The sequence below is a fragment of the Diceros bicornis genome, chromosome 35 (genome assembly GCF_020826845.1).
Source record: "Diceros bicornis minor isolate mBicDic1 chromosome 35, mDicBic1.mat.cur, whole genome shotgun sequence".
In the NCBI taxonomy this organism is placed as follows: domain Eukaryota; kingdom Metazoa; phylum Chordata; class Mammalia; order Perissodactyla; family Rhinocerotidae; genus Diceros; species Diceros bicornis.
In genome coordinates this window covers 7,576,799-7,603,536 of record NC_080774.1, presented here as the reverse complement: position 1 = coordinate 7,603,536, position 26,738 = coordinate 7,576,799, and the positions used below count along the sequence as shown (strand labels likewise).

The 26,738-nt window shown below is 38.3% G+C and overlaps 1 protein-coding gene across 1 annotated transcript in view; it reads left to right on the top strand.

Moving 5' to 3' along the window:
- The window catches only part of KNTC1 (kinetochore associated 1), a 71,131-nt gene extending 46,646 nt beyond the window's left edge, over window positions 1-24,485 (top strand). Inside the window, exons 43-64 of the mRNA XM_058531329.1 lie at window positions 403-512; window positions 3,596-3,803; window positions 5,799-5,888; window positions 6,761-6,932; window positions 7,019-7,077; window positions 7,224-7,440; window positions 8,464-8,537; window positions 8,799-9,009; window positions 9,129-9,238; window positions 11,798-11,844; window positions 13,253-13,331; window positions 14,612-14,730; window positions 15,121-15,256; window positions 15,728-15,823; window positions 16,206-16,262; window positions 18,270-18,324; window positions 18,406-18,469; window positions 19,513-19,642; window positions 20,782-20,871; window positions 21,168-21,313; window positions 22,112-22,202; window positions 23,429-24,485. Coding sequence (XP_058387312.1) covers window positions 403-512; window positions 3,596-3,803; window positions 5,799-5,888; window positions 6,761-6,932; window positions 7,019-7,077; window positions 7,224-7,440; window positions 8,464-8,537; window positions 8,799-9,009; window positions 9,129-9,238; window positions 11,798-11,844; window positions 13,253-13,331; window positions 14,612-14,730; window positions 15,121-15,256; window positions 15,728-15,823; window positions 16,206-16,262; window positions 18,270-18,324; window positions 18,406-18,469; window positions 19,513-19,642; window positions 20,782-20,871; window positions 21,168-21,313; window positions 22,112-22,202; window positions 23,429-23,449 — 2,382 coding nt within the window. The 3' untranslated portion in view covers window positions 23,450-24,485. The remainder of the gene's footprint in view (window positions 1-402; window positions 513-3,595; window positions 3,804-5,798; window positions 5,889-6,760; window positions 6,933-7,018; window positions 7,078-7,223; window positions 7,441-8,463; window positions 8,538-8,798; window positions 9,010-9,128; window positions 9,239-11,797; window positions 11,845-13,252; window positions 13,332-14,611; window positions 14,731-15,120; window positions 15,257-15,727; window positions 15,824-16,205; window positions 16,263-18,269; window positions 18,325-18,405; window positions 18,470-19,512; window positions 19,643-20,781; window positions 20,872-21,167; window positions 21,314-22,111; window positions 22,203-23,428) is intronic.
- The last annotated feature ends 2,253 nt before the right edge of the window (window positions 24,486-26,738 follow it).

The window sequence follows — 26,738 nt, the reverse complement described above, 5'->3', positions numbered from 1 at the left end:
GAAGATCAGCCCTGAGCTAACATCCGTGCTAATCCTCCTCTTTTTTGCTGAGGAAGACCGGCTCTGGGCTAACGTCTATTGCCACTCCTTCTCCTTTTTTTTTTTTCCCCCAAAGCCCCAGTAGATAGTTGTATGTCATAGTTGCACATCCTTCTAGTTGCTGTATATGGGACGCGGCCTCAGCATGGCCAGAGAAGCGGTGGGTCAGTGCGCGCCCAGGATCCAAACCTGGGCTGCCAGTAGCGGAGTACGCGCACTTAACCGCTAAGCCACGGGGCTGGCCCCATATGGAACAATATTTATCGATAAAAAAGGATAGTAAAAAGGCAAGTCACAAAAGTGCCCTTTTTCTGATGCATTTTAGTTTAGTGATGTTTTTTATTTTGCTCTTTTTCTTTCTAGATTTCTTTCCAGCCGGTTTTCAGGCAACATTTTCTCACCAAGAAAGACCTCATTAAAGCTCTAGTGGAGAATATAGATATGGACACAAGTCTCATTCTGGAATATTGCAGGTAATTCTTTAAACTTTAATGGTATTTTTGCTGTTGGCTTAACAAACTGGTAATTCTTACTATGTGAACGCAGTAATAATGATGATGGTTACACGTGGTCCATAGACCTGATATTTTCTTTTGCTCACTCCTAAACTGAATAAATCCAGAACCAGATGAAATTCTCTTAAGATGTCACCTTTTTTTTTTGGTGAGAAAGATTGGCCCTGAGCTAACATCTGTTGCCACTCTTCCTCTTTTTTTTTTTTTAATTAATTAATTTATTTATTTCTCCCCCAAAGCCCCAGTAGATAGTTGTGTGTCATAGTTGCACATCCTTCTAGTTGCTGTATGTGGGACACGGCCTCAGCATGGCCAGAGAAGCGGTGCGTCGGTGTGCGCCCGGGATCTGAACCCCGGGCCGCCAGCAGCAGAGCGAGCGCACTTAACCGCTAAGCCACAAGGCCGGCCCGCCACTCTTCCTCTTTTTGCTTGAGGAAGATTGTCACTGAGCTAACGTCTGTGCAAATCTTCCTCTATTTTGTATGTGGGATGCCGCCACAGCATGGCTTGATGAGCGGTGTGTAGGTCCGCACCCAGGATCTGAACCTGCAAACCCCAGGCCGCCGGAGCAGAGCTCGTGAACTTAACCACTATGCCACCAGGCCAGCCCCAAGATGTCACCTTTTTAATTCACTGTTTAGTGTTTTCCGAATATGCCTCATGATAAGCATCAGCTAGGGCACTTGATTAAAAATAGAAATTCCTGGGGCCGGCCCCGTGGCGTAGCGGTTAAGCGCGCACACTCCACTGCAGCGGTCTGGGGTTCGGATCCCAGGCACGCACCGATGCACTGCTTGTCAAGCCATGCTGTGGCAGCGTCCCATATAAAGTGGAAGAAGATGGGCACGGGTGTTAGCCCAGGGCCAGTCTTTCTCAGCAAAAAGAGGAGGATTGGTGACAGATGTTAGCTCAGGGCAAATTTTCCTCACACACACAAAAAAAGAAATTCTTAGACCTCTCCTGGTGGTTCCAACTCCGCAGATCTGGGCTGAGGCCCAGGAATCTGATCCTTTATAGGAGCCCCAGATGATTCCCATGATCAGCAAAATTTGGGAATATTCTTCTGAGCAATTAAACTTCTTAATCAGATCAATTTAGGGGCAAGGTAATCTTAAATTAAAAATTAGTAAAAAATTTGATTTAGGGGGAATTTTAAAAAATAATTTAATAAGTGAATTTAAAAAATTGACTAAAGGCTATTTATAGCTACAGTTTACTGTGATCAGTAGGAATAGATGATTTGTGATTTAATCTCAGATGTTTCTATGTAATAAATATGATGACCAATTTTCTGGCACATTAGTTTCAAAGTGCTTTCACACGTATCTTCTCATTTAATTTTTACAATTTTTATTGATATTATCGCCAATTTATATATGAGAGAACAAAACTCATGTTAGGTGACTTCAATGTCAAATAATAAGTGACTGCTTCTGAAATACTGGGGGTCCTATATCCCTCATCCAATTTGTGACAGATTAGTAGAATCTGAGTTATTGATAATGAGGCTGCTTGGTGCATTTCCTCACTAGGCAGGTATCCAGTTCTTTCTCTCTGTGGAGGGTGGGGAGTAGAGTAATGACCCTGGCTGTCACCATCCTGAACCTACAAGTCAAGGCCTATGGGCTGCTCTTAGCTCTAAGTAGCTCTGACTTGACTTTACTTTGAAATAACAAAACTGTGCATTCTTTGGTTTGGACTGCTGCAAATCCAGAATGGGGTGTGCACACTCCCTCTTGCTTATTAATTTGAACTCCTGGTAGATTTTTGTGTGTTGTTTTTTGGGAATGACCTGTTTTCTGATGTTGTAAATAGCTATAATAATATCAAGTTCATTTTGCAATCGTTGTGCTTAGGTGACATTGATGATTTGTATTTGTATCACAGTGACACTTGCCTCAAGCAGTCCAGCTGAATAAATTTAGATGATCTTTAGAATTTCAGCGGATGACTTTAACATGGTCATTCTTAAAGCTTTTCTTGATATTTTGGTTATTCTGTATAGCAAATTAAACTATCATCGTCTTATTAATAAGGCTTTCAAAGGCACTTCACTTGTCTCTTTGTCTACACTAACCTAATCCTTAATTTTTAAATCTTTATTATTTTTTCTAATTTAAATGGAAGATGTTGAAATCAAGATCCCACATAATCCTGCCCCTCAGGGATAATCAGTGTTAAGAGTTTGGCCTATATTGTTCATATTTTTTTTTCCTATGCATATATTAACATGTGTTTTTTAAAATTTATCAAAAACAGAATCATACTTTACGTACTATTTTGTAGCATGTATCATTCACTTAACAAAATGTCTTCCAAGATGAGTGTATAGCTCTTTCTCAGATCTGTTGAACTCCGTGGTATTCCTTTGCATGAATAAGTTATTTAATGAGCCCCTTATTGATGGATAATTGAGTTGTTTCCAATTTTTAAATATTACAGACAGTTGTTGCAGTAGTATCCTTATATGAGTATCTTGACTACTTTTGTGAAGTGTATGAAAGTAGAATTGTTCTATTAAAGGACATAAATATTTTTGATTTTTATTATAAATTTCCCTCCAATATTATGCCAATCTACATACCCACCAAGAATATCTGATTTATTTATTTATTTTTTTTTTGGTGAGGAAGATTAGCCCTGAACTAACATCCGTTGCCAATCCTCCTCTTTTGGCTGAGGAAGATTGGCCCTGGGCTAACATCCATGCCCATCTTCCCCTACTTTATATGGGACACCGCCACAGTCTGGCTTCATAAGCAGTGTGTCGGTCCACGCCTGGGATCCGAACCTGCAAACCCCGGGCTGCCGAAGCAGAGCACGTGAACCCAACCGCTATGCCACCAAGCTGGCCCCAAGTATCTGATTTTTTAAAGGCAATAGTTAACTCTGATGACAGGTAGATTTTTTGATTATGAGACTGCACATTGGGAAGGTTAGATTTCAGCTATGGGAGCACATATGTGAGTGTTCTGTGAGAAACTTTGTGTAGAATTGCTTGCCTTTGAGGAGATTAGTATGTGACTGAATACTTCTTTTAGCACGTTTCAGTTGGACTGTGATGCAGCTCTTCAACTGTTCATTGAAACGCTACTCCAGAACACTAATGCCAGCCAAAGCCAGGGAGATGCGAGCACGCAGGCTCCAAAGCAACAGCATTCCAAACTCCTGGCCAAAGCTGTTGAAATGGTTCCTTTACTGACGAGCACAAAAGATTTGGTCATCAGTCTTAGTGGAATACTACATAAGGTAAATGAATGGTGAAATGAATGTATCAGGTCATTTCTAACATCCCACTTACCCTTAATTAATTAGATACATATAGTAACAAATCGGAAATTTAAGTCCTATATTTTTTATAAACTTTTAATTTTGAAATAATTTTAGATTTCTTTATTTTTTGTGTGTGTGTGAGGAAGATCAGCCCTGAGCTAACATCCATGCCAATCCTCCTCTTTTTGCTGAGGAAGACTGGCCCTGAGCTAACGTCTATTGCCAATCTTCCTCCTTTTCTTCCCTTTTTCTCTCCAAAGCCCCAGCAGATAGTTGTATGTCGTAGTTGCACATCCTTCTAGTTGGTCTATGTGGGTCGCCGCCTCAGCATGGCCCAAAAATTGGTGCGTCAGTGTGCGCCTGGGATCCAAACCTGGGCCGCCAGGAGCGGAGCGCACGCACTTAACTGCTAAGGCATGGGGCTGGCCCCCTGTATTTTTAATAGAGTTTAATACAGCAGTTTTCCTGTCTTACCTTTTTTCAAAATAGAAATAGCCTTTTTTTTTAGATTTTTGAAAATGGGGCACGTTCTCTGAAAAAGATCAAACTAGAGAGAAAAGTATAAATCAAAAATGAAATTTCCCTATAATCCCACTCCCATAGATAAAAATGTTTATAATTTTGTGACTATCTTAGACTAAATATACTATCTTGTTACTTGCTTTGTACACATACCATATTGTTGTTACATGTCAATACATATACATTGATCTCATTTTTGACAAATGCATATTTATTAGTCCACTATATGGATGACACATACTGTATTTAACCAGGCCTTTATGAATGGACATTTAAATTGTTTGTAAATTTTATTATTATAAATTGTTACAGTGAATGTCTTCATACATACATATTTACCGTCTTGTCTGGTTTTTTTTAGGAGATTTTCTGAGTTGGAACTTTTAAGTCAAGGGGTAGTTTGGTGGGGGAATGAAGGTGGATGGAAGGGGAAATAAGATTATAAGTTTGCAAGAAGTACTTCAGTTTTATATTTTGCCTGTAATTCAGCCAAAAATTATACAGACTTGCTCAAAATTTTAGGTACTATAGAGATCATCTTCCCACTTTGTTCAACGTTATTATTCATGTGACTTTAATTGACATTTAAAAAATGGAAAAAAAGGGGCCGGCCCGGTGGCGCAAGCGGTTAAGTGCGCGCGCTCCGCTGCGGCGGCCCGGGGTTCACTGGTTCGGATCCCGGGCGCGCACCGACGCACTGCTTGGTAAGCCATGCTGTGGCGGCGTCCCATATAAAGTGGAGGAAGATGGGCACCGATGTTAGCCCAGGGCCGTCTTCCTCAGCGGAAAAAAAAAAAAAAAAAAAAAAAAAAAGAGGAAGATTGGCGGATGTTAGCTCAGGGCTGATCTCCTCACAAAAAAAAAAAAAAAAAAAAAAAAAATGGAAAAAAAGTAATGGCGTGTGGGTAGAAACAAAGAGAATACTTCCTTTCTTTTTATGAGCATATACAGATGGCACCCAATTAATTCTTGCTTTTAGTATATGGTTAGTGCTAGAATGGAATCCTTTTAGAAACTTTTACTTGGAGGCCCATACTTTTAGTTTTGTCACTTCCAAGAAAAGGCCAATTTCCTTATTCTAATTTTCCCATCATAAATGGAAAAAATAGAATTTTAATTTCAAAAATCTTATGAAATTATGAAATTTTTATATATTTATTTTATCTAGGCTTTTGTACCCTAAGAACATCTTTCTTTATTAAAACAATATTGCCTTGTATAGCTTTTTCTTGAAATAGATTTTGAGACATTTTGAAGCATGTATGTTTATTCTAATAGAGCTAATTTTAGAGATGAGGAAATGTTTGTCATTTTTTAAAGAATAATCTAACGTCGTAGTTTACTGAGATTTTATATTTGTAGTCTATACTGATGAACATAACTGAGTAAAACCATCTACCAGCCAGGCAACATCTTCTTGTGTTTTGATATATTTTTGTTTCTATACAGTTGGATCCCTATGACTATGAAATGATTGAAATTGTCCTGAAAGTTATAGAAAGAGCCGATGAAAAGATAACCAACATTAATATTAATCAGGTATAACAAATGTATTATAGATTTTTAAATTATCTCTATGCTTTTATTTGGATCGTTAAAAAAATTACAGTTATCTAGTGTCTTTCTGGACTATCCTTTAAGCTCCCTCTTAACTTTCTTTAAAAGGGATACAGAAGTAAAAAGATTTCTCATGCTCTCCATATTTTATCACTTATCTTAATTCTATTTTTGCTTTACTGAGGCAATTTAAATCTGTCCAAAAGTATGAAGTCACTAAAGGAGCGATTTGGAAGAATTAAGGCAAAATTATTTGTCATCCAGCCCAAAAAAAAAAAAAAAATTATGTGGGACTCAGTTAGATTCAGCTTTCTGTATTAGTAGGTAGGTCCAGGACTGACTCAATTCTAGTACTTTCAGTAACTTCTTAGTCTTTTCTGAAATTTGGTCATAGTAGCTTTATATCTTTTTTAGTTTGATTTTAAAATTGAAAGAAAATGCATTGATTCAAAAGGTTATACAAGCCCCGAAAATATAAGATATAAACTTAAGAGAGGTAAGGGATATAGAGGATTAATTTTAGATCTACTGCCTATGTATTTAAAATGAAATCAAGTATTTTTGAGATATTTCTCAAACTATTTGAAGAGAGCGTAGGGGACTGCCAAACTCTCATTTATGAAACATCCCACCAACAACAGGATTCCATTAGTTTCTCCTGGTATAATTTCTTTAATGATCATATAAATTATGGTTTAGAAGAATAACATTGAAAATAAAACTATGAAAGGTTTTGATCATCTTTATGAAAAGAAGACTGTCTCAGGAATGGAAATCTATGATATAGAGTTAGATGATTTAAAAAGTTAGGATTGGTTTAATCTCACAGGAAAATACTTTTTCTTTTAATATAGGCATTGAGTCTTTTGAAGCATTTGAAGTCATACAGAAGAATTTCTCCTCCAGTGGACCTAGAGTATCAGTATATGTTGGAGCATGTAATAACTTTGCCATCAGCTGCGCAAACTAGGCTGCCTTTTCACCTAATATTCTTTGGCACAGCACAGAACTTCTGGAAAATTCTTTGTATGTTTCTTAACTTCTTATGGATTTTACTAAATAGCCAAAATTTTTTTCTTAAGCAAATCATAATCTCCTTGTTTCCTTTCTAGCTACAGAACTCAGTGAAGAATCTTTCCCAACATTGCTGTTAATCTCTAAATTAATGAAGGTAATGGGTTAAAACTTTGTAAGTCCTGTACTTCATTCAGACCCTGTATGGAAGGATTTTATGCTGCTTTCATGTGATTTTATGCCTTCACCTCTTAAAGGTGAGCATATAAATCAGCCTTAACTTTTACTTTCTTTTCTTCTAAGTTCTCTTTGGACACTCTGTACGTGTCTACAGCCAAACATGTTTTTGAAAAAAAACTGAAGCCAAAGCTTCTGAAGTTAACACAAGCTAAGTCCTCAGCGCTGATTAACAAGGAAATAACTAAGACCACTCAAACCATCGAATCCTACTTATTATCTATAGTTAACCCAGAGTGGGCTGTAGCTATTGCCATCAGTCTTGCCCAGGATATCCCAGAAGGTATGAATTCTTCTTTAGTTGGGCTTAAAATGGTCAGCTGTGTTGTTTTTTGAACTTGTAGTAGAAAAAATGTACTCCTTTTGTATCTTTAACAAGAAGCAGTATGATAGTTTAAAAATGTATGTGCCCTCTCGCCTTGCTTGTGGCCTTGCTGAATGTTAAAAAGGCTTCAGTGTGGGCCGGCCCCGTGGCTTAGCGGTTAAGTGCGCGCGCTCCGCTGCTGGCGGCGCGGGTTCGGATCCTGGGCGAGCACCGACGCACCGCTTCTCCGGCCATGCTGAGGCCGCGTCCCACATACAGCAACTAGAATGGATGTGCAACTACGACATACAACTATCTACCGGGGCTTTGGGGGAAAAATAAATAAATAAAATCTTTAAAAAAAAAAAGGCTTCAGTGAAGTAAGCAAGACTCCCTGCTGCTTGCTCAGGGTGCAGGGCTATAGCACTCTCCAACTTGTTGGTGAGAATGTAAATTGATGCCTACTTCCTAATATCCAATAGTACTTTTAACAACAAATCCTTAGATGTTCTCGCATAATCAAACAAGTACACAAACACAGGCACTTATTGCCATGTTTTTGGTTATAACAAAAGTTGAAAATAACCATTTTCTTTAAATGCTCATTGGTCAGGAACTGGTTAAAAAAATAGGCATATTCATAGAATGGAATACTATGTAGCTGATTTGGAAAAATATCCAAGATGTATATTAAGCGAGAATAGCAAATTCTACTAAGGTATGTATGGTATTATCTCATTTGGGTTAAAATGCATGCATGTGTGCACACACACACACACACACATAAGTTCTGGAAGGAATATAAGAATCTAGAGAATAGGAATAGAAGCTGAAGAGGGCGCCTCTGGGGACTTATACTTCCTACTTTATATCCTTCTGTTTAAATTGTTTTTTACTCTGAGTATGTATTTTTGTAATTTAAAAAACCTTACTAATATGACTAAAATACATGGTCTTAGAAGGATTAAGATTTGCTTATAAATCTTTTCTTTATCTTTTTAGGTTCCTTCAAGATGTCCAGTTTGAAATTCTGCCTGTATTTAGCCGAGAGATGGCTACAGAATATTCCATCTCAGGTGTGTCTAACTATAGAATTGAAGGCTCCTCTTTCTTTTTAGTTTAAATTGTGCTCACCTAGCATACCTTCTCATTCTGCCCTGGTGACAGGTGTTTTCAAGGGTTGGATCCCTAAAGTAGAGAAAGAAGACCAAGGCTTTGTGTAGATACTTAAGGATGTAACTAAGGCAGGGAGGGACCTTGATTGATAAAGAGGGATTCTTAGACTTACTTGAGTTTTAGAAAACAGGATTTTCTTTTTGCTTGGAATTTTTTAAAAGGATGAAACACGTGAAAAAGCCGAGGCTTTGTTGAAGAAGCTTCATGTTCAGTACCGGCGATCAGGCACAGAAGCCGTGCTCATAGCCCACAAGCTGAACACTGCAGAGTATTTAAGAGTGATCGGAAAACCGGCACATCTCATTGTCAGTCTGTACGAACATCCTAGCATAAATCAAAGAATTCAGAATTCATCTGGCAAAGATTATCCCGGTGAGGACAAAAACCTTTTTACCTTTTCCTCCAAGGAAAACTATCATTTTGATTCCCAGTTATCTTGCATTGAAAATTTGAGTGTTTTTTTTTTTTATTCCTTATGTTAAATATCTTAGATATTCATGCAGCAGCTAAAGAAATAGCCGAAGTGAATGAAATTAATTTGGAAAAAGTCTGGGACATGTTGTTGGAAAAATGGCTGTGCCCATCCACAAAACCTGGTGAAGTAAGTCTACTCTCTGAGCGTATCTGCTGTTATATCTGTTGTGCCACACTGATATAATCTTCTAATTTGGAAAACAGAGTCTTAAAAGAATGAACTTTTGTTCATTTTAATACCTTCTATTATCTGATGAGTTTTAACGAGATCGTTTACTTTTTCTTTTTGTTCAAATATTGGTTTGCAGCTATTTTATCTTTTTTTTTTTTTTTTTTTGTGAGGAAGATCAACCCCGAGCTAACATCCATTGCCAATCCTCCTCTTTTTACTGAGGAAGACCGGCCCTGGGCTAACATCTGCGCCCATCTTCCTCTACTTTTTATGGGACGCCGCCACAGCATGGCTTGACAAGCGGTGCATTGGTGCACGCCTGGGATCCGAACCTGCGAACCCCGGACCATCAGAGCGGAGTGCATGCACTTAACTGCTGCGCCACTGGGCTGGCTCCTGTTTTACCTTTTAATGGGTGATTCTAGATGAGTTCTTTTTTTTAATAATTTTATTTATTTATTTTTCCCCCAAAGCCCCAGTAGATAGTTGTATGTCATAGCTGCACATCCTTCTAGTTGCTGTACGTGGGACGTGGCCTCAGCATGGCCGGAGAAGCGGTGCGTCGGTGCGCTCCCGGATCCGAACCCGGGCCGCCAGTAGCGGAGCGTGGGCACTTAACCGCTAAGCCACGGGGCCGGCCCTCTAGATGAATTCTTGTACAAAAGAAGTGACCTGCTCTTAGACTCAAATTATTGTGATTAACTTTTTATTTTGAAATAATTTTAAATGTACAGGAAAGTTGCAAGAATAGTATAAAAGAATTCCTATATATCGTTCACCCAGATCTAACAATTTTTAACATTTTGCCCTATTTGCTTCATCACTATTGCTATGATATATATACATATTTTTATGAATCATTTGAGAGTAAATTGCATGTGTCATGCCCCTTTACCTCTTAAGTATGTATTCCTAAGAACAAGGCTTTTCTCTTACTTAACCACTGTATAATTTTCAAATTATTGATACAATACAAACATAGATTTGAATCTATGGTCCATGTTACAGTTTAGCTAATTATCCCAATAATGTTCTTTATAGCAATTTTTCCCTTGCGACCAGGATCTAGTCCAGGATTATGCATTGCATTTATTTGTCATGTCTCTAACCTCTTTTAATCTGGAACAGTTCTATGCCTTTTCCTTGTTCTTTCATGAAATTGACATTTTTGAAGAGTACAGGCCAGTTAATTTATAATCTGCTCCTCAATTTGGGTTTGTCTAATGTTTCCTCATGATAAGATTCGAACTATGCATTTTTGGCTAGGATACTACCTAAGTGATATTGTGTCCTTCTCAGGATATGACATTTGGAGGCCCATGATGTCTATTTGCCCTAATAGGTGATATTAATCTAGATAACTTAGTCAAGATGTTGTGCATTTCTCAATTACATAGTTACTATATTTCCTTTTATAATTATTAGGAGAGAGACTTTGAGACGATATAATATCCTGTTCCTCTTCAAACTCCTCCCTCAACCACACATATACCCTGATTTGGCATCTGTCGATGATTCTTACTTGAATCTATTTGAACTGTGATGGACATTGACGTTTTTGAAGGGTCAGGCCAATTGGTTTGTAAAATGCCTCATTCTAGGTTTGCTGATGTTTCTTATGATTAGATGCAGGTTTTGGCAAAAGTACTGCATGGGTGATATGTTCTTTAGAGTATATCACTTCGGGAGGTGCATAATGTCAGTTTTTTAGAAAGAGTATCATTAACATCTAAATTTATGATAGGATTCAGCAATCCAAATGCAGAATTTTCTACACTGTTTCTTCTGAGTTTTCAGACAGAACTTAATTTGGGAGATTGCATAATTCCTCTATCCAGATATCCTTGAAAAAATCTATTTCTAAACAAATAGTATAAATAACATGAAATTAGGTTGTTAATTAGTAGTTTTTATATCAGGCATTCGATTTAACAAGTATTTTTTTTTTAAGTATTTACCAAGAGCAAGGACTGTGCTTCCGTGTAAACAGAGGAGGTAGAAGCATATCTAGGCCACATAGAATCTGTGGTTAACTCAGAAACTAGCATGTTTTAACTTACACATAAATTTGGAGCACTAAACTGAATGTTCCATGAGGCCAGGAACTGTGTCTGCTCAAAGCACCTAGCACATTGCTTTGTAAGTCCCAATAAATATACTGAATTAATGAAGAGCTCTTTTAAAATTCATGGAGTCCTTTCCTTTTAAAAATCACCCAATGAATGTAAGCTCCTGGAGGACAGGAGTATTTTTGGTCTCTCAGTCAGCCCAGGTGCCTGGAATCGTGCCTGGCACAGAGTTAAGTGCTCGTTAAAGATTTGTTGACTGAATGAATGGGAGTAAACCCATATTTTAAGCAAAAATCTTTTCAGAAAGTAATGGATTACACTGTAATTTCTTGTATGTAAACATAATTAATTTTATACATTGGGTTTTTCATCTAATAGATTTTCATAAGCTTACCTAGTCAACAAAGTTTCTTCAGTTTTTGACTTTTTTTTCACTTTTTCAAAGAAACCATCAGAATTATTTGAACTTCAAGAAGATGAAGCACTACGAAGGTACTCTTCCTTTACTTACATTTGTCTATATCTTGATGCCCAGTAGGAATCTTACCAATAAATTTGTCTGAAGTTGGTTTTTAAAACACTTTCTTGATATAATTTGGGTCAGAGCCTCTGAGAAGAATCAATTCATTGATATATGGCTGTGAATGTGTATAAGTATCTCCAATGGAATAAATAAAAAACAGCCAAGATCTAGAATTGTTGAACCCTCAATGCGTTCCTACTAATGTTGAGGGCTCCTAGAGCACCTTTAGCAGAGAATGCTCCTCGAACAAAGGAAAACTCTTCCATTAGCTGGGACTCTGGGCCCAGACCGCTGTATGTTCTCTCACCCCGGTGAGCTGAGCTGCTTCAGATATGGGCCACCAGGATTTCTTTTCCCTTCTAACCTAAGCCAGACCAGAAAGGCATGTTGGTTTCATTTAATGTGCTAAATCTAGATTGGTCATGGCTTGCTCTCTTGAGAGGACTGTATCTGAGCTCAAATCAAAAAGAATGTGGTAATCCGTTAATGATGCTTGGCATAGGCATGGGAGAGGGGGTGCTGACACACAGGCCAGGTTTTTGCCATTCCTGGGCTAGACCAAAAGTGGTCAAGTCACTTGTGAAGCCCTACACCCTACGTCGGCCATGGAGATCTGATAGTGACAAAGGATGTGGAAAGACAAACTCAGGAATTTCTCCCAGTTTGGGCAGAGCTGGTCTACCACCCACTTCATGCCCTCTTTCTCTCTGGACCCCTACCTTGTCCTTGTCTTTTAAGGGCAGGGGCACCTTTGTCTAAGCAAGAGGTAGCTCCTTGAGTGCCTAACTGAACTGGCCACCTAGAAAATCGTGAAAACAGTTCGAAGAGAGAGAGAGAGAGAAAGAAAGAAAAAAATCCCAAGAAGGAAATCCCCGAAAGAGTACCTAATGCCAATTTTGTCACTTCTTGCTCTTTCCCACTGAAAGCTCCACCCCATCCTTCTTTCCTCCAGTACACCTGACCTTATCTTGCCCTTCTCCAGGGGGAGCCAGTCAGCCCTAAGTCTAGACGTTGAAATGTGCCACTAACAAGGTCCTGTGAACTAAAACACAGAATTTTCCGTGTGTAGTATTCAATGTACTTTGCAGCTATGGTTTGTATTAATTTCTTCAACAGAGAATTTAAATTATCAGAGATTGACTAGTCATTTTATAGATGAGAAGACTGAGGCCTGGCATTTGTTGTATTTATTATCTTCTTTAGTATGTAGATTAAGCATCTTTTAAAGGAGAAAGCAAAAATGCCCTTGACCCGTAACCCTTCAGGCCTATGTTTGGGATATCAAATGACTTTTTCTGTGGACAATAAACAGATCTATTGTTTTGGTAATCTATCACTAAATTAAAATCTAAATGTAATTAAAATTTTTTTTTCCAGAGTCCTGTATCTCCTTCTGTCTCATCCGATTGATTATAGTTCAAGAATGCTGTTTGTATTTGCAACATCAGCTACAACTGTAAGCCCTAGAAACTTAGTCAGAACTCATCTTTGCATCTCAGCTTAACATTTTTTCCTGCATATTTACCATGCTTGATTTCGTTAACAGATGATTAAGATAATGTCACTTACATACTCATTCAGAGTATATCTTACTTTGGAAACAAGGATTGTGGTATCTGTCAGCTCCATTTAGTGCTGGCTTCTGTAACATCCTGCTTAGCAAACTAAATGGTGCGCCTGTTGGCAGTTCCCACGGGTTGTCTACATTCACAGTTATTAACTCCTTGGTTAGGCAACATTCCTAATACCAGGAGGCCAAACCACGTGGCTGTGGGAGGGGCCTCCACCCTGGCCTCAAGACCCTGTGTGACCTGGCTCCACTCTAGTCATACCCCATCCCTCCCCGCTAAACTCTAGCTGGACTAAACTCTCGTCTTCCCTAAAGGCAACATGGCCTCTTTGGCCTTCAGGCTTTTGCACATAGAAATGTTCTCTGAGGCAGTTGGAGCAGAAGGAGAGGAAGGGTGTGGGTAGAAGGAAAAGGGGGAAAGTCTAAGATGCTGACTGCGTGTCCTTGACAGCAAGGGAGGAAAATCTCTTTAATAAAACTTTCTATTAGTTTATCTGATAGTCATTCTTTCAAGTAAAAATGGTGCTCCATGAAAAGAGGCTAGTTCAGCTCACAATTCAGTTGAACAAGTGCTTTTCCCTGAAAAAAGCCATCGTACTACAGTATGCTTGACATGTACTATCCCATTTTGTCACACACAACATTAATGAATACATTTTAATTAATATTAATATGTATTCAAATGTGAATTCATATTAATATAATCAAGAGTTGGGGTTTAATAACATTAGTTTTTACTGCTTCATCAAGAAGCTTCTTAAGTGGAAGTCATCTTGTTTTCAGTGCTGCAAATGCGTGGTTGTGCAGAATTCGATGGCTGCTGTAATAGTGGGTGTTCTGCCTTGGTGTGAGCCAGCACTTTCACCTACCAGTGCTTTGCACCATCAGTGCAAATATCAACACAGCGTAAAAGGCAAATTACATCTTAGTAGTATTGTGAAAGTTGTTCTGACCCTTTCCCTCCTGAAAGAATCTGAGAAACATCCCCCAGTGGCCCGTGGACCACACTTTGAGAAACACTGCTCTATACTATGGACTCCCTAAGGGCAGGGATTGACTTGAATTTTTTTTTTAAACAATGTTGCTAATGTTACCTAAATTGAGGCTCATTTACCCAACTATAACACGCAGGTGTGTGACTCTCCAAATCCTTTTTGGATTTACAGAAATTAGGTGTGCGTCAGTTAACTTTTGCTCACAGAACTCGAGCTCTTCAGTGTCTCCTCTATTTGGCTGACAAGGAAACTATAGAATGTCTCTTCAAAAAACCCATTGAAGAAGTGAAGTAAGTAAGATTTTTAAAATTGTTTTAAGAAATAGGAAACAGATCATTTTTCAGAAGTGTAACTTGTAAGCCCATTAGTTCGTAAGAATGCATTAGAGTGACTGTGTAAGCGTAGATCTGTTGCCTTGAATGTCCTTGACATTTTGGCAAAGGGGAAATAGGCCTTTGAGAACATCTTGTTTCCCTCGTTTGTTTGAGACATTTAGAAACTGAATGTTTTCTTTGTCTTGCTAAAATGGATTTCTTTCTAATATTATATTCAGTGAATATATTTGGAAGCCTAAAATAGACATTTAAAAACAAACTGGTGTAATATTTCCATGTGGTGGCTTTTATTTTAAATGTATATGTGGCCTATGAGAATGATTCCCATAAATGCGTGTTTTCCAGATCTTATTTGAAATGTATAACTTTTCTGGCATCATTTGAGAGTTTGAATATCCCTATCACATATGAATTATTTTGCAACAGTCCTAAAGAAGGAATGATTAAGGGTCTATGGAAAAACCACAGCCACGAAGCCATGGTATGTACACTGAGTCGTCTGATGGGGGAGGCTTCCATATTCTCAGATGGTGTTATATTCAGTCTGTTGCCTGTCACCACTCAGATACCTGGAAGGCCGAAACAGAGAAACTTTATTCCTGAGCAAGACTACTGCTCGGAGACCTTTTCTACTTTCCTGTGGGAATTTAGTCTCTGAGGCAATTGGAGCCCAGGGAGGGAAGCCTCAAATGGGGCCAACAGGCAAACTGTTCTTGGACAGAAGGAAGGAAGGGGAGAAAGTCTGAGATGCTGTTTGTGAGTCCATGACAGCAAAAAAGGAAGATTAATTTTTTTTTTCTTTCAATAGAGAGATGAGGGCCTTCATTATTAGGCAATAGACACACCTAGATTATAAACATATTTTGTATTCAGCTGCCCCACCTTTTCCAAAGGTGGTTTGCTATACTGGTATCTTGAAGCAGTATGATTTTTTTTTTTTTTTTTGCTTCAGGCGGTAAGATTGGTGACTGAGCTTTGTTTAGAATACAAAATCTATGACCTGCAGCTTTGGAATGGACTCTTGCAAAAGCTTCTCGGCTTCAATATGGTAAGTAAGACTCAGTGCCCTAGACTGCAGTATATTTTAAAGCTTTTGCATAGCATCTCCTAAACATTTTGCATTGATACTTGTTATTGAACAGATATATTCTGAAAAGACATTCATTCCCACTGCATTCATGCCAAACTTAAAGACCTTGATGTTAGGCCAGAGAAGGTACAACTCAAAACTGATGTAAATTGCACTGGGAACAAATGGAAAGTTCCCTGGCCTTTACTGATATTTGTGAATTTGTCAGTGAACTCTTGGCAGTTCTCATGGAAGATAAATTTTACTCATAATTCCTTTTAAAACTTTAAGAACCTGATATTTCATGTTGAAGTTTTTCTTTTTGGTGGTCTTCAAAACTTTTTGTTTTATTTTTTCACAGATTCCTTATCTAAGGAAAGTTTTAACAGCCATTTCTAGTATCCATTCTTTATGGCAGGTATGTAGTTTTTTAAAGTACATTGTATTGAATTTAATCTTTATACTCACTGGCCTTGTGACTGCTGGGTACATTGGATTAAGTAATTGCCTTCTCAGTAAAGAACAAAACTGATGTTCCATTAGAGTGGTGCCTGGACCCGGAATACTCAGCTGATGTTGCCTCCTCTAAGACATCACTTCCCCAGTTCTCCAGACCTCATGAGTCACGTCCTCATTTATGTTCTCAAAACACTTTGGCTCTGCTATAACGTTTATCACAGTATAGTTTATTCTAATTACACTTTCAACTGCCTCTCTTAGACTTTGAAGATCTTTAAAGTCAGAGACTATGTCTTTATTTTTTCTTTTTTTTTGTGCGAGGAAGATTAGCCCTGAGCTAACATCTGCCAATCCTCCTCTTTTTGCTGAGGAAGACTGGCCCTGGCTAACATCCATGCCCATCTTCCTCTACTTAACATGGGACGCTGCCACAGCATGGCTTGACAAGTGGCGTGCCGGTGCACGCCCGGGATCCAAACCCCAGGCCACTGCAACGGAGCATGCGCACTTAACCACTACGCCACCGGGCCGGCCCCCAGAGACCATGTCTTATTTACTTTTTCTAAATTTCAGTTATGTACACACATAATTATTATAATATATAATATAGAAATATATAATTTATTATTAGTTTAATAAATTAGAACAATTTAGAAATATGCTGAGTAAAACTTGAAAATTCTCCTTTACCATTTCCCTTTATAATTCTCTCCCCAGAGGTAACCACTGTTTACAATTTCTTGTCTTTTCTTCTAGAGCTTTCCTATTATCATTATAAGCATGTGTGTGCATGTGTCTGTATGTACATGTGTATATGTGTATATTTTTGTACATATAAATGCAATCACATTCTAGACAAAGTGTTTTTTCACATAACAATGGTGTCTTGGAGATTGTTCCATATCAGCACATATAGATCTATTTTATTGTTTTTTATTGAGATATAATTCACATGTAAAATTTATCCTTCCTAAGTGTACAATTGGTGGTTTTTTAGTATATTCACAAAGTTGTGCAAACATCACCACTATCTAACTCTAGAACATTTTCTTCACCCTGAAAATATACCCCAATATCTGTTAGCAATCATTTCCTATTCCCACCCCCTCCAGCCCCTGGCAACCACTAATCTACTTTTTGTTTCTATGGATTGTCTATACTGGACATTTCATATCAATGGAATCACACACTGTGTGATCTTTTGTGTTTCTTTCACTCGGTGTAATGCTTTCAAGGTTCAACTGATACACGTTGTAGCGTGTATCAGTGCTTCATTCCTTTTTATTGCTGAATAATTCCATTGTATGGATGTACCACATTTTGTTTATCCATTCGTCAATTGATGGATATTTGACTTGTTTCTACTTTTTGGTTATTATGAATAATGGTGTTCTATGAACATTTGCATACAAGCTTTTATGTGGATATATGTTTTTGTTTCTCTTGAGTATATACCTAGGAGTGGAATTGTTGGGTGTTATGATACTCTATGTTTAACCTTTTGAGGTATCTCATTATTTTTAACTCTTAATTATTCTCCATAATGTGGAGTAAAATGTACCATAAGTTATTTAACCACTCCCCTATTGATGGAAATTTATGTTGTTGCCTTACTCATTTTTTTGGAATTCTTTCTCTTGTCTCCTTGCCCCTTTCCTATGGTCCTAGCACAATGTCTGGCTCATAATGGACTTAGTATGAATTTTGTTTTCTAATTTAGGTTCTGACACTCTTTACCAAATGGAACAATAATGAATCAGCTAGTCTTGTAAAATAAGATCCTGAAATATACAGTCATGAAGAAATTTATCCTAGAATCTTAATCATCTCAAACAGGGAGATATGAATTTATGATTTTGATCTTAACATCCAGAATATAAGCTCTAAGTATACAGTTTTGTGACTGCAAAATGAAGAGAGTTCATAATATCCCAGACATGAATTCTCTAATCCACTGTTTTCACAGGTTCCCTACTTCAGCAAAGCTTGGCAGCGTGTGGTTCAGATCCCACTGCTTTCAGGTATTTCTCTCTCCTCTGAAACACTGACAGTGGCATTTTATGGTTATGTGTATGTACATTGTTGTTGTTTTTCATTTTCAGCCTCTTGTCCTTTAAGCCCCAGTCAGTTATCAGATTGTTGTGAGAGTCTCATTGCTGTTCTAGAGTAAGTAAAATATTTGTTCTCCTATAAAAAATATCAAATTTGTTGCTTATAAAATTCTTTTCCAATAAACATCTCTTTTGAGTAATTTCTTTTTCTTGGGAAGTTAAGCATACTGCTAGTTTCTAAAATAAAATATCTCCATTATTTTTATAATGTCTACTTTTCACGTGCAGTGCAAGTAGTAAACTAATATTCAATAAGCCTTCTCTAAAATTAGTACCCAATTTTAATGTAAGTATAGAGTGCTTTTTGTGACTACCTAAATCATATAGTGCTGTCTCATAGATTTTGAGTCTTCTGAGAATCTATCTTTAGGCATATGCAGGCATTCAGACACAATTATAGCACCAACCAGTGGTCTATGTTCCTGTAGATAGATTCTTTTATTCCATGAAGAATGCCATAGAAGACTCGAGTTGCTCATTACCAAGTGTATGTTATGCACCAGCACTTTAATGTTTAAAATTATTGAGGGGAGGGGGGCCGGCCCCATGACATAGTGGTTAAGTGCACGCGCTCCGCTGCTGGCGGCTGGGGTTCAGATCCTGGGCGCGCACTCATGCACCGCTTGTCAGGCCATGCTGTGGCGGCGTCCCATATAAAGTGGAGGAAGATGGGCACGAATGTTAGCTCAGGGCTGATCTTCCTCACACACACACACAAAATTACTGAGGGGGCTGGCCTGGTGGTGTAGTGGTTAAGTTCACGCACTTTGCTTTGGTAGCCTGGGTTTCGTGGCTTTGGATCCTGGGTGCGGACCTATGCACCACTTATCAAGCCATGCTGTGGCAGGCGTCCCACATAAAATAGAGGAAAATAGGCACGGATGTTAGCCCAGGGCCAGTCTTCCTCAGCAAAAAGAGGAGGATTGGTAACAGATGTTAGCTCAGAGCTAATCTTCCTCACCAAAATAATTAATTAATTAATTTAATTAAATAAAAGTATTGAAAGCATAGACAGGTAACAGCTATGGAAAACTAGAAAAGCCAATAAAATCTAGTGAATCTGACAGGGTGTTAACTAATTAATGTGCTCTCTTGAAGATGTCCAGTTTCAGATGATCTCGACATGATTGGAGTTGCCAGGCAGTATGTCCAGTTAGAGCTGCCGGCTTTTGCGTTAGCCTGTCTAATGCTCATGCCCCATTCGGAAAAAAGACACCAGCAAATTAAGGTATTTTGCAAATTATTTTTCTGGGGCTGCCAAAGAAATAGAAGGTCTCATACTTGTTTTTTTCACATAACAATGGTGTCTTAGAGATTGTTCCATATCAACACATATAGATTTGTTTTATTGTTTTTTATTGTCCCCTGCAAAAGGTTGCATTTTCTTTTCACCAGATCTGTAAATGGGTACATCAGTATGGGTGGGGGCAGGAGGTTTTTGTGGGGCTTTAGTAGGAAATAAGACTGAACGATAGATTAAGGTCCATCTGAGGGGTGCTGTAAGAGGGGTTTGGACTTTATTTTTTATCAGTGGGGAACAATTAATTTTCTTGAAGGTAAAGTGAAATGATCAGGCAGTATTTTAGAAGGAATGATCCATGTGGGCTTGATGAGAGGAGAGAGGTGGCCAGAAGGGAAACTCTTGGGAAGCTATTGCATTTGAACAGGATTTTGTCTCACTTGATCCCTACACAACAACCTTGTGGATAGGCAAGGAAAGCTTGAGGGGATAAGTCCCCACCGTAGGGTGGTGGCAGTGAAAGTGAACTAGAAGGAGAAGACTACAACATAGTAATTGGATGTGGAGATAAAAGAGAGGGGAGAGTCAGGTTGTGTGTGGGTGTCTAACAAAGGGAGCCCTGAGCATTCTGGGGACAGACTTTTTAAAAATAACTCTCATTCCCTTTATAATCTAGAACAAAGCATTTGGAAATGTTTTACAGTTATTTCCCCACAGGTAGATAAGCCAGTAGATAGAGATCTATATAAACGAACATGTATATTTTTTGTCATTTGGTCTGTTCATTGCATTTTTTCAAAGCCATCTGTGCTTGTCTTTGACTTTGTTGTTTTTTGACTGTTCATAAACTCATCTGTTGATGCTTTTCAAAGTTTTAGTATTTAAATAGATTCCTTTTGGTGCTTAGAATGGCAAAATGCTTGCTAAACAGCTCTTGCTGTTGGAATAGGAATAGATAAAATGCCTTTTTTCCTTAAATCAACAGTTTTTTATCTGATAGAGGTGTTTTTTCCTATATTAGAAGTTCTTTAAGATATTTCAATTTTAAAAATGAAAACCTTTCCTATTTGACAGAAATTAATAGCAATAATGCTTTTCCATTAATTTCATTGTGATTTTTTCTCTAGAATTTCCTGGGCTCGTGCAATCCTCAGATCATTTTACAGCAGTTAGAAGAGCATATGAATACTGGCCAGTTGGCCGGATTTTCACATCAAGTAAGAGGCAATTTCATCTCCTTGTTGCTATGAAAAACCTAGTATTAGAAGGTAATAATTTTCCCCAAATTAAGATTAAGCTGAAAACTACTATCTCTGTTTGTTGTTACTTTTTATTTATTTCTTTACTGTGTACTGAAATGGGCCACAGCAGTCCCCCTTCCCGACCTGTCAAAGAAGAGACTTAGTCACAATGCAATGATCACTTAACTTCTGATTGTCAGAAATGTTTCTGTATTGAATAAGGACTTGGAATTTCACACATTTTTAATTTGATGATACCTGTCATTCTATAGATTAGAAATCTGATTCTGAATAATGTCATAAATAAGAAGGAGTTTGGGATTTTGGCAAAGACAAAATATTTTCAAATGTTGAAATTGCACGTGATGAATACCAACAACATCACTGACCTGGTAAACTATTTGGCAAATGAGTTAAGGTAAGTTAATTAAAAAGAAAAAAAAAAAACTTATTGTAGAATTTCCTTAAAATTTGTCTTTATTTTGGAGGGAAATATCAAACAATTATAGAGCTATTTAGTTGTAATGAAAGGCTCTGAATATTAAGCTGTAGCATTACTGTACATACCCAGAGGTTAGTTGTCTTGTAACTCAGTCCCTTGGAACGTGAACTTGGAATCAAACAATTAAGCTGTCTGAACCCCCAAAATAGGTATTTTACAGTCTTTCTCTAAAACTCTAAATTACAACTTTATTCCTTAGACACTTGCTCAAATAACTAATGGCTTTACGTAACAACTTTTGCTAAGCTTGGTTATCTAATTTACCAGCACCCACAAGTTTAGAAACAGTAAGCTTCTTGGGACAGGATTAGGAGCAGATTTGGAAAGAAAAAGGTAAAGGGAGAGATGGGCTGACACTGAAGACGGGATAGCTCAGTCAGGACTGAAATATTTGCTGAGTCCGTCCCCACATTTGGTCTGAGTGTGCTGGCCACTTGGGAGGTACCCCTTTCTCATCACCATGCCATGAATTTCTTCCTGCCTGTTTCTCACTTGTGACCCAACCATAACTACGTATTGTCATTTATGAACAAGTGTTATTTTTTGAGGTATAATCAATATATATAATAAGCTGCACAAATTTCAAGTAAGCAATTTGATAAACTTTGACATATGCATACCCCTGTGATGCCACTCACCACAGTCAAGATAGCGAACATATTTATCACCCCCAAAAGTTTCATCATGCCCCTCTTTTTCTTTCTGATTCCACAGTTTAGAAGAAGCTTCAGCCTTTATAACTGAATATTCAAAGCATTGTGGGAAAGCTGTACCTGCAGGCACCGCTCCCTGTGAAATTCTGAAGGTAAAGCTGGCCCGTAGTTGCTTGGGTCCTAACCTCACACCGTTTGTATTTCTAGGGTCTTAAAATTAAGCTGACTTGTTCTGGTGTTCTGGAAATAGATGTATTTTTATGTGTGACTACATATATTTTTCTATTTTACTTGTTGTATGAAGAGAGTCCTAGACTAGAAATTAAGAGGCCAGGGTTGTGGTCTCTGCTCTGCGCTAAGCAGCAGTGTGACCTCAGGCCAGTTGTTCAGGCTGTGCAGGCTTCAGTTTTTACATTTGGACCACATGGTCTCTTAGGTGCTTTCCAGCATTATGATTCCTCATAAAGTCTTGTTTTTCATATTAAAGCAACTGAAAAACTAAACTTCAAAAGGCATTAATTAATGCTGTGCATAGGTATTAATTGCTTTTATTTCTTCTCCTTTTTTAATTTCCTAGGACATATATGTTCATTATAGAAAAAAAAATTTGTAAGAGCAAAACAAAAACTAATTTCTTAAAATCTCACTACCCAGAGATAGGATCACTGTTAACATTTTGGTGTACATATTTCCAAATGTTTTGATATATAAAATATGCATATAAATTACTTTTACTCCTATTCTAAACTTAAATATAAGGTAACAATTTTTACTTTGATCATGTTTTGATAGTTTTAATAAACCTAACTAAGTTATTGTGGGTTTTTTCCTCTTTTGATCCAGATCAGGCATATTAAAATAAGCCTACCTTTGTTAACTTCCATTAATAACTTCCCTTCTTCACTTCCAGGCCCTTGTGCTCAATGGCATAAGATTACTTTTTTCAAAAGGGAGGATGTTGATGCGGGAGACAAATTTGTGGCCCTTTTAAAATGCATCTGTTTTTCTCCAGTAATATCCATCTAAAATGCCAAATAAATTTTTTTTTTAATAATTATTTATTTATTTCCCCCAAAACCTCAGTAGATAGTTGTATGTCATAGCTGCACATCCTTCCAGTTGCTGTATGTGGGACGCGGCCTCAGCATGGCCGGAGAAGTGGTGCATCGGTGCGCGCCCGGGATCCAAACCCGGGCCGCCAGCAGCGGAGCGGACGCACTTAACTGCCAAGCCACGAGGCCGGCCCCAAAAATGCCAAATAATTTTATATGTAGATTTTTAGCAATGAAGTCTTACATTCTATAGTTTATCGGACCATTTTCTATTTAAAAAACTAAATGACACTCATAAAAATGCTTCTGTGTTTCTTCCCATTTAGATGTTTCTTAGTGGATCGTAGTAGATCATCAAACCGTTTTTCAAGAAGAACAAGAGGAAATTTGGAGTCGACTATTAACTGACCATATTTATTACAGTTTTAAAATTGTGCAATCTGTGTGTTATAGCTATTTTCAAATGTTGTCCCACAAGTAATAACCAAGATGCTTAATAATAGCCTAATTGTCCTGTAAAGAACTCATGTCCTGAATTAATCAAGCTTTTCTTTGCCAGTTCCTTGTATAACTTATAGAGATTATCAATTTTTTGCACTCTATATGAAGGAAACAAAATGCAAAAATATTTTGCTCCCCTCACAAGAAAAACAACTACTTATATCCTATTTCTTCCACATATATAATAAGAATATCAATCTTTTTAATGTCATTCTAGTAAGTATGTATATAATTTTTGCTGTGGAGTGTGTCAGTCAGTGGCCAGACAGAAAAACAGAAACCACTCTAGATATTTCAAGCAGAGATGGATTGAATGCCAGGAATTGGTTACAAAGGTGTTAAAGGGACTGAAAGGCAAGAGGGGAATGGAGGAGGGGCCTCTAGAGCGGCAGAGGGGAAGGGGCTGTTAGCCAAAGATCAGGAAACTGCTCCTGCCCCTGGGGTGGAGCCCCCGCCCCCATTTGCCGCTGAGCTGGTGGAGCTGCCGCTCTGCTCAGAAGGCTGTGTCCTCCCGCTGTGCTGCTGACACTTCACTGCTGCTGTCCCAGCCACCCTTGGGCATCCGCAGCTGCTGCTGCCTCTGTGGAGCCACCACCAAAAGAGGAAAGAAGTAGCTCTTCGCTTTCTCCAACCTTCTAACTCTGGTGCCAGTGCCAAGAAATGACAGAACCAAACAGGAGGCCATCTGGCAAGGAGCCTGGGAGATGCAGTCTGTAGGCTGTAAGTCCCCGGCAGTATGGAGGCTGGCCTAGAAGGGTAGTGTGGCACTGAAAGCCAGCAGACACTACCCAACGCTCAAAAATATTAATTACACCTCTTATGCTGCCTGTGTAGGCCTTTGCTATACTTGTGAATAACTTGAATAAACTGAATTTGATAATACTAGAGTTAGTTTGCTTTGGTGTTGCTAGTTGAGAAACATATTATTTCTAGACAGAAAACTCAGTGTAGCATCGTGATTGAAAACAGGTTTTGGGGTAAAAACAAGTCCGGATTTGAATTCTGGCTCTGTCACATTCCAGCTGTGTGATCCCAGACAAGCTATATAACTTGTCAAAGCCTTAATTCTCTTATTTTTAAAACCTCCTTGCTGCAGGAAATTAAATGGTCATCCACTTGCTCTCTTCTGGACAGACTACACTAATATTTTTGACAAAACTTTTTCCATATATATTTGCTTAAGACAGATTCCCAGGACCAGATTTACCAGATCAAAGGCAATGAAGAACATTTTAAAGGCTTTAGATGCAAATTGCCAAACTGCGTGCATTTCAAAAGGTGTTCACGAAAGCCCATTCGTACCAGCAGCGGATGAATGAAAGCTTTACTGCATCTTCCCCAACACTGAGTGGTCTTAGTTTTAGAAACTTTTTGCTAATTTGATAGGCGAAAATGTTATGTCACTATTTACATTTATTTCTTTGATATGTATATGATTGAACCTTAAGAAAACGAATTACAAGGCTGAAATTGCGAGTCAAGCCTGTAATTGTATCCTTGGGCAGAAATGTGCAAGGAACGGAAGGGTCAAGTGGTGGCGCTAGAAGCTAACGAATGGAAATGACTCTTCCCGCTTACCTGACTCGGCCGGGCTCAGGTGTCCTTTCCCAGCCTTAACACTGGGTTCATTGTTCAGCGTAGAGCTCTGATAGGTAAAGGGTTAGCTTTTGGTATGCTAGAGAAGTAGTTTTTTGAAACATAAATATATTTGAATTTATTTTAAGGTGTTCAAATATACAGTTAGCCAGCATCCTTCTTGTTGTTATATTTATTTTTATTAAACTTGATTATTTTTATTTTTCCACTCTTGTCTCCGTACATCCCTTCTCCATACTATTGCCTACGTATATTCTTAAAACATAAGCCAGATCTCATCATTGCCTGGCCTCACACTTTTCATTGGCTCCCCATTTCACACTTAGCATAAAACCCGAGTTGCCAACTGAGGCACACTGGCACCTTTGTTCAAATTAGAAACCAGGATCCACTCTTGGAAGATGAATTATATAATAATGCTCTCCTTTCGGTAAATCTACTGCAAAAAGGCACCCCCTGTTGAGGGTCACATTTTTACAAAGCACTGAGTTTAAAAGCTGTATTTCAGTGACAGCTCAGTGCTACCTGCCCATTCTCCCATGGCTTGGAAGGTCCTGCATGATCTAGGCCCCCCTGCCTTTCTAACCAATGTTTAACACTCTCCCATTTTCTCTGATCAGCCTTCCTCAACCAGCCCAGCTAACGTTGCCTCCTCCCAAACCCAGTCACTTGCTATGGTAATAGCATATTTATTTCCTTCACAATACTATCCAAAGTTATCTGGGTTGATTTGTTTATTGATTGTCTCATTATTCATCATTTTGTCCCCAAATCCTAGAACAGTGCCTCCCTCGTATAGTAGACTCTTAATAAATATGTATGAGATAAATGAATTTTGGCTACCCATTTTCCGGGTAAGATTCCTTCCTTGAATGTTTCATTATCACATGAACAAATGACAGCACCTCATTACACACCAAAAAGAGGAAAGTTAGTAACAACTAAATAAGTAAAGGCACTATAATTTTCATGACTCATACATATTCTTTCATCATCTCTTACTTTGAGTGAGGTGGCTAAATTTTCATTCTTTTGACTATATGGAGTAGAGAATTTTATTAGTGAGGTGCTCTCTTTCCACTTCCTACACATAGAAAACCTGGCCTGGCAAGACGTATGACATTCAGTCTTTCTATTGTTTCTTCCGGGGCCCAGAGATTTGGAATCTGTTTGCTATGTTTATGTACACACATTGAATCCCTCCCTTGGGTAGTTTTTGACAAGTTATTTTTGAGTAAGAGAATAAGACTAATTAATTTTGGTAATCATGTCTATCCAGACGGGAGTAGCCAAGTAAGCATACAGATGTGCTGGGGGTAACCAACAGGTTCTTTTTTGTCGAATGCTGGTGTCTTAGGTATAAGAGACTAGTGGTCCCCCAAATTTTTATTGCATGCCCCTCAGTAAAAGCTTTTTTTTTGTGAGGAGGACTAGCCCTGAGCTAACATCCAATGCCAATCCTCCCCTTTTTTCTTGAGGAAGAGTGGCCCTAAGCTAACATCCATGCCTATCTTCCTCCACTTTATATGGAGTCCGAAC